General features: G+C 41.0%; 1 protein-coding gene across 1 annotated transcript; it reads right to left on the bottom strand.

The window, feature by feature from the left end:
• Positions 1 to 6,544: 6,544 nt before the first annotated feature.
• Positions 6,545 to 7,271, bottom strand: LOC125099030 (60S ribosomal protein L9-like). The gene has a single exon (XM_047728377.1). The coding sequence runs from the start codon at positions 7,231 to 7,233 to the stop codon at positions 6,655 to 6,657; it is 579 nt and encodes a 192-aa protein (XP_047584333.1). The 5' UTR covers positions 7,234 to 7,271; the 3' UTR covers positions 6,545 to 6,654.
• Positions 7,272 to 7,560: the final 289 nt, after the last annotated feature.

Genomic DNA, 7,560 nt, shown 5'->3' with positions numbered 1-7,560 from the left:
GCATTAGCAGCCAAAAGTCACAAGAGCTGAAGGGTGGGAACCCCCCCACCCCATAAAGTGGAGCCCTGCAGGACACCAAATAGGTCCTACTACACATGAGCTAAATCACTTAATGTCACTCCAACCACGCAGCACAGGAAATGTCATCGGCAATTTAGGTCAATGCGAACGGAGGCTGAGATGTGCTGACACAGTTACTCCAGGACCACACTAATAATCAAAGAATCCCAAAATTCAGACCTACTTGTTTCTTACTCCAGAGTTTGGACCCTATATAATTTGTCATGGCAGCTTCTCTATTGGAAGTTTCCATTTAGGACTTTCATCGGTTAATAACAGCTAAGCCAGGGAAGCTTTATTTCTGCCTAATGGTGGTTGCAGTGGCCTTCAATTGTCACCAGGGAAGGAAATGCAGCGTGAACAGATTGCCTGAGTTGGGGCGGGGCGGGAGAGAGATGGCGCGGAATGTACCACCAGGCTCACTTTCTTTGTGCACCCTATTTGCACCCCACTGCAGTGTCTTTCCCTTGAAAATGGCAAAGGATCTCATCTCCCTGCAAACAGGTTAGGTACCTGAAGGAATCTAGGCTTGCTATAAGGAAATAAGTTGTGAAGAAACAGAGTTTCACTAGTTGGTGTTTGGGAAATCCTCTGCTTTCCTATGTGACTTATTTTTCTAGTGTCATAAAGACATGGCTACGGGAAAATAGCACCTGTACTCCTTATAAATTAAAGGTCAGCAGAGCTGAGGGTTTAGCCCTGTCACCTTGCTACAAATCGAAATTGTCACGGAACTTTGAACACGTATTGTTACAGGGGAAGGTCTGCATGGTTCAGCGAGAAACTGTTCATCTTTGTGCTTAATATGATGAAGATTCAAAGGGGCCTCACCATGCATGCTACGAATGCCACTCCCTGTTCTCCGCCAGGCTCACATGTGTTCTCTCGCTTACCAGAGCAAATGATCTAGGAGCATTCAGTGTTTGCTGTCAGCTGCTTTCTCTCATGACAATTTACTCATGAGCCAGCCTGCCATTTGTAAAAGCGAGAGACAAAAGATTTGCCAGATGGTTTGGGGACCCGAGAGTAGGAAATGTTTCTACACAATATGTTCTGTTGGGTTACTGATGACACAGGGCACCAAGGCAAGGGAACTGAGATGTGAGGACTTGCAGGGTTGCAAAGAATTCCATTTGTTCACTACAAACAATGTCCCCCAAACCACCAATGAGGACCACAAGAGTCTGAACTACCCTTCCTTCTCTAAACTACACTTTGGTCCCTGTCTACCGAAAGAGAGGCCTTGGAAGCTACGTGGTATTTATAAGGTGGGGGGGACGTTCCATGGTACTCACATGCTGCAGCAATCGGTCTTCAGCACTCCAATTAAATACTGTAAAGTTAAGTGGTAATAAAATTAAAATGGAGTCACAGAATGGAAAGGAATCTCAAACCAGGTGCAATTACACTCATTTTTATATCAGTCTCTTAAATTTTAATGCTTTTTATGGGCCCCTGAATAAATGAATTATACAAGATTCATAACTTTTGAAATGAATTTCAGCTTTCTTCAAAATTCCCTAGTTTCACAGAGATGGTACAGTGGACAATATAATTAAAGAATGGAGTTGAAAAGCCTATCCGTAGCTATAACACTGAAGAAACCTCTATGTAAAAAATGTTGCATGTAGAGCAGATCCATAAAAATCCAGGCTGAGGAAGATGTTGGATGAAATTTGACACATCAGTTTTCTGACACGCTCAGGAACACCTCTGCCTACAGGAATTCCCATCACTGGGTCCCCGTGCTCTCCACTGAGGACCACATATGTTAAGTAATTCTTTATAATGCATATGGTTCCCGCTGATCAAGATTCCTTCATATTTTCAACCAACTTGCCCCTGCTGTCATAGGGGAAATAAATTCTTTACATCTTCATTCACTTATTCTTTTGTTCCTTCATTCTGCCCTGGGCTAAGAGTATGGGCTCTGCATACTAGCATCAAGTTACTTAGCCTCTCTGTGCTTTAGTTTCTTCATTTATAAAAGGCAGTCATGAATACACTAATTAATATGAATTCTGTACTCATAAGATTATTGTGAAGGTTAAATACATAAATCAACATCAATCTATGCAGACAAGGTCTGCTACATAATGATCACACAAGGTAAGCCACCATTATTATTCATTCATTCAACAAATATTTTTTGAAATATTCATTCATGTGTCAGGCATGGCCCCAGGTGTAGAATCCTAAGAAAAACCCAAGGAAGCCCTGTCTCTGACCTCAGAGGACTCACTGGGGTCCCAGCCCTCTTTCCTGTTCCCATCCCTCAGAGATGCTAGAGAACAGAAAAGCAAGGGGCTAATATTTTATGGACAAGTGCCGTATCAAGTAAACTGGCAGGGCAGAGTATATGCATGTGTTACTGTTAGTAATAGTAGACCTAATCACTATACTACTATCCCGTTAATAAGCACTTACAGAAGAGTATGTGACAATATTTACTTTTTATTTTAATTAGATAAGTGCTCCTTTCATGAGAGTTATTTTTTGTCTTTATATTTTTACCCTTTCTCTCCTCAAATTTGGTATCTCAGTCTTTCTATCTAATCCATATTGATTTCTATATATCTGGCAAAAAGTTATCTGAGGCAGCTTACAAAAAAGGCAGTCAGGACAAAAACTTTCAAATAAGGCCAGCCCCACACACATGCACACATACACACACACACACACACACACACACACAGTAGAAGTGAAAAGGAAAAACTGTATCCAGAGAGTCAATTAAGAAATATACAATAGCTACGTTTAATACTTAGTTCTGATAGCTCTACAAGCTAGGGAAAACAAAGAAAAAAATGATGAGTCAGATGACTCATTATCCAGATGAATACCCGTACTGTCATTGCGGGAAGCAATCTCTCCTCTGTTGTTATTTTATAGCCCTCAACTCAGATTAACTTACTAGGTGGTATTCATAGAAGATGTCTGGTATAGCAAAGCAAATGATGTCCTCTACCCTACTCCATTAAGGGGCACTCCCCAAATATCCACATCGTTATCTCTCCTATTGCTCCATCAAATCAATCCACCAGGGTTCTGATGGACATGAAGCAGGTAACCTGGCTTTTGTGGGTTTTTTAAATTTATTTATTTAATTTTTTTTTTTATTTTTGGTGACCTGGATTTTTTTAAAGATTTTTTTGCTTAGAAAATTTTGAGAAATGGGCGCCTGGGTGGCTCAGTGGGTTAAGCCTCTGCCTTCAGCTCAGGTCATGATCTCAGGGTCCTGGGATCGAGTCCCGCATTGGGCTCTCTGCTCATCGGAAAGCCTGCTTCCGACCTCTCTCTCTATCTGCCTCTCTGACTACTTGTGATTTCTCTCTCTGTGTGTCAAATAAAATAAAATAAAATCTTTTTAAAAAAAAAAGAAAATTTTTAGAAAAGAAGTGTGAATCAATCACTTAAATTTACCTTCCCCAATGTCAACATCTTAGCTATATTTATAACAGGAGCGGGCTGTGGTCAAAGGAAGACTGATGATGCACGGGAGAATTTAAAGTGCTTCTCTTCAGTGTGTTATGTTAGTCACCATTCAGTGTTAAAAAAAAAAAAAAAAAAACCCAACAGGTAAACATGTCTCAAATAATAAAAAAATAAATAAATAATAAAATAAATAAAGTGCTTCTCTTCAGTGCGATCCTTTTTTAATTTTTCTAGTTTTTATTTTTTAATTTTTATTTACTTTTTTAAATTTCTTTTCAGTGTTCCAGAATTCATTGTTTATGCACCAGACCCAGTGCTCCATGCAATATGTGCCCTCCATAATACCCAGTGCGATCCTTTCAAGAATAATGATCTAATCTCCATAGGCCAAGTGCACAGAGGGCAAAGTGAAGGTGTAAATGAGTAACATTTACATCCAACCCTGGACTAAGAAGGCTGCTCACATCATCTTTCATTCAGTCATCCCTATGCATTTTTTTTTCCATCTTTTCTGCTGATGTAATTACTATCAGTCCACTGCGAGTGAGGAATACAGAGCAGAAGGAATTTAAGGAATACGCCCAGCGCCATTCAGCTCGTACATGGCAGAGCGAGGGTTTGAATCTTGCACTCAGATTCTAAAACTGATATTTTTTTCCTACTCTCAAATGTTTCCCAGGATTTTATGGTGAACATTAAAAAAATACACAAGTTTACGACCACAGCCTTAGTGTGACTACATCAGTACAGAGATGAGCATGGGCTTGGAGGACCTGACTTCAAGTTACGAGATCTTGAATTTAGTAATTATTCTCTCTAAACATCATGTTATTTATCAAGAAGGTGGAAAAAATAATAAGTCTTCAATGATGTCTTGAAGGTCAGATATCATGCAGAAAATGCCTAGAATATAGGAGATACTCAACCAATGGGAGCAAGTAGAGTTATGACTTAAGATCACTCATGGTCCACACTGTAGAAGGAGACATTACTGCTCTCAGAGAGTAGCAATGGATTTACTTCATGATGCAAAGACACATGAAACAGTGTGTAAAACATCCTGGATGAAGAGAAAGGAAGGAGTGGGAATGGAAGAAAGCAGACATTTGCTGAACATCAAATATGATGCTAAAAGATTTACTGATACATCCCAGTTAGCCATCCCAGCAACTTGATACTCAAAATACTATGCTTCAGGAGTGGGGAGGCAGAAAAGTACATTAAAGCTTAGAGAAATTAGTCAGTTTGTTCAAATTCACCATATGGTGATTGGCAGACCTGAGATTTGAGTCCAGGTCCCTCGATCCCACACCCGTTGCCCAGAACCACCCTATGTGGTGCCGTATATACCTATGTGGCATCTCAATTAATTGGGAAATAAACTCCCAGGCATGTCAGTGTATTTTTCCATCTCCCACTAGTATCACCAGCCATCCTGGAGAACTAGATTTTCCCCCATCTCTGTCACTAACGAGAGATGTGGCCACAGCCTCCTCCCTGTCTCAGTTCCCCCATTTCTGAAATGAAGCAGTGATACTACAGGATTGCTAAGGCCCTTTCAGCTTTCACATTTTATGATGATTCTTTCCCCCCCAAAGAACTCTGCTGGCAATACAGAGTGAAGACACAGCACATATGTATGAAAGTTGCTCCGTTTATATTAAATTCCACATTCCTGCAGGGATATGTAATGTCTGTTGCCCTTCGGTCGACTGTATACTCCAGTGTTTGTTTACAATCACTGGAGCATGAACAGCTATTTTTAAATCCTGGCTTTTCATGTAAGAAGGTTAAAACTCAAACTGAATTTGATTTGTTGGAGAATTCAAATCCTCGGGATTATGGCAGGAAAAAAGAGAAATGTAAGTCACTTTAATTACCCTTTGACTGTCCTCCCTGCACATGCAACCCCCATAATTCCACTAACAAAGATGCTATTGGTTGAGCTGACTGTATCCAGGGCAGAAAAGTCTTTACATTGGCAACTGATGACCAAAGGTCTTGGGGGACTGTTTACTTTATATTTTTGTTCAAAACAACAGGAAGTAATGTTTAGGAGGCAGCTGGCTTGGGAGTCAGCAAATCCAGGGATTTGCACAGCTGGGTAAAGTGAAACATATAGTATTCTTCTTCGACTGAGTATTTTATCTTCACTCTCTCCTTACAAGAATACAGGTTTTGAAGTCAGACAAATGCCTATTCACCACGTCCTAGGAGAATGACCCAGTAGAGAGTATGGCACATAGTAGGAATAGAACACATATGCCTTCATTCTCTCTTCTGTTACTACCATGGGTTTTGTCCTGCTTTGTTTTTAATTTGGGCCCATATGCAGACTTCAGCAGAGAACATAAGGTCCCTGAAAACTGGGACTGCTTGCCTGTCTCTCTTGGTTGTCTCCCTATCGCTACAGCCTGAAAGAGTATCTCACTTATTGTGGCTTCAATAAATATTGGATAACTTACTGATGGTTTACATTCCTGGAGCACTTTATAGAAAAATTAGAGAAGTATGTTACCAAGCTGTTGCATAAGATGAAGAGTGACTGCTAATGAGCATGGAGTTTCTTTTGGAGCTTGAAAATGTCCTAAAATTGTGCTGATGGCTACACAACTCCATGAATATACTAAAATTCAATGAGTTATACACTTTAAATATGTGAACTATTTGGTATGTGAATTATTTATCTCTACAAATCTATTTTTTAAAGATTTTATTTATTTGACAGAGAAAGAGAGATCACAAGTAGGCAGAGACAGGTGGGCGGTGGGGGCGGGGCAGGCTCCCTGCTGAGCAGAGAGCCCGATGCGGGGCTTGATCCCAGGACCCTGAAATCATGACCTGAGCTGAAAGCAGAAGCTTAACCCACTGAGCCACCCAGGCACCCCAAAGCTATTTTTAAGAGACTTTTTTTTTTTTTTAAGTAGGCTCCACACACAGCATGGAGCCCAATGCAGGGCTTGAGCTCATGGTTGTGAGCTCAAGACCTGAGGCGCGATCAAGAGTCAGACGCTTAACCCACTGAGCCACCCAGGCATCCCTAAGAGACTTTTTTTTTTTTTTAATCAGTATAGCTTTTATTGCATCTTTAAAATATCACAAATAAGTCTGAAAAATCATCCGGCTTCTCGCTGTTTCTGCAGATGGACAACTCAGATCTTATTCATCAGCCTGCTGAACTGTTCCTTTTTCAGAAACATAGATACCATCCAAAAATTTTCTGATATCCTTGTTTTTAACAGTTGTGGCTTGCTGAATCAAAGCAGCTGAGTTTGATACAAGTTCAATGTCATTTCCTTCAAGAATTAACTCATCTTTTTGGGCTTGAGATACAGAACAAGCAACACCTGGCCTCATCCGAACCCTGCGGATATATTTTTCATGCAAGAAATTTCGGATTTCAACAAGAGAACCATTCTCCTGAATAACAACGTTGATGGGGAAGTGAGCATACACAGACCTCATCTTGTATCGGAAGCCCAGTGTAACGCCCTTGATCATGTTCTGCACGTGACTGCAGATGGTGCGAACCGTAGCCAGCTCTTTTCTGTTCCCCCACCATTTGTCAACTCGGAGCCTCTTCTTTTTCTTTCCGAGAAGGCTGAGTTCTACGTTGATGTGATTGAAGTCCCTTCGCAGGGTTCCTCTGGGGCCCTTCACGATCACCGTGCGTCCCTTCAGGGTGATGTCCACATTCTCCGGGATGTCGACCGTCTGATTGCTGAGAATGGTCTTCATCCTCGCAGTAGATGCGGCAAAGAGAGAGCGTTGTTCGTCATCACCCCTAAGAGACTTTTTAATACCCCCCCCCAAAACTGTACACATTCATGACCATCCATATTTAGATGAGAAGTTGACACCAGTAATCTGAATAAACTGTGGGACAGCTGGTAGCCAAACAAACTGGGAAAAATGGGTCAAGAAGGAGAAGAAATACAGCAACCCATTCAAGAAAGAGATACCCCTACAGTCCTGTCCTAACGAAGACACGTTCTTTCCCTCGCTGCACTTAGACTCTTCTCAAGATGAGCCTTATAAAAATAACAAACACAGGTGGAATAGCCA

The sequence above is a fragment of the Lutra lutra genome, chromosome 4 (assembly GCF_902655055.1).
Source record: "Lutra lutra chromosome 4, mLutLut1.2, whole genome shotgun sequence".
NCBI lineage: Eukaryota > Metazoa > Chordata > Mammalia > Carnivora > Mustelidae > Lutra > Lutra lutra.
The sequence above is the reverse complement of the archived record's forward strand: the minus strand, read 5'-3'. Positions and strand labels throughout refer to the sequence as shown.

What these genes read in the sequence shown, in the direction of transcription:
- LOC125099030 (XM_047728377.1), bottom strand. Translation starts at nt 7,233, where the DNA reads ATGAAGACCATTCTCAGCAATCAGACGGTCGACATCCCGGAGAATGTG.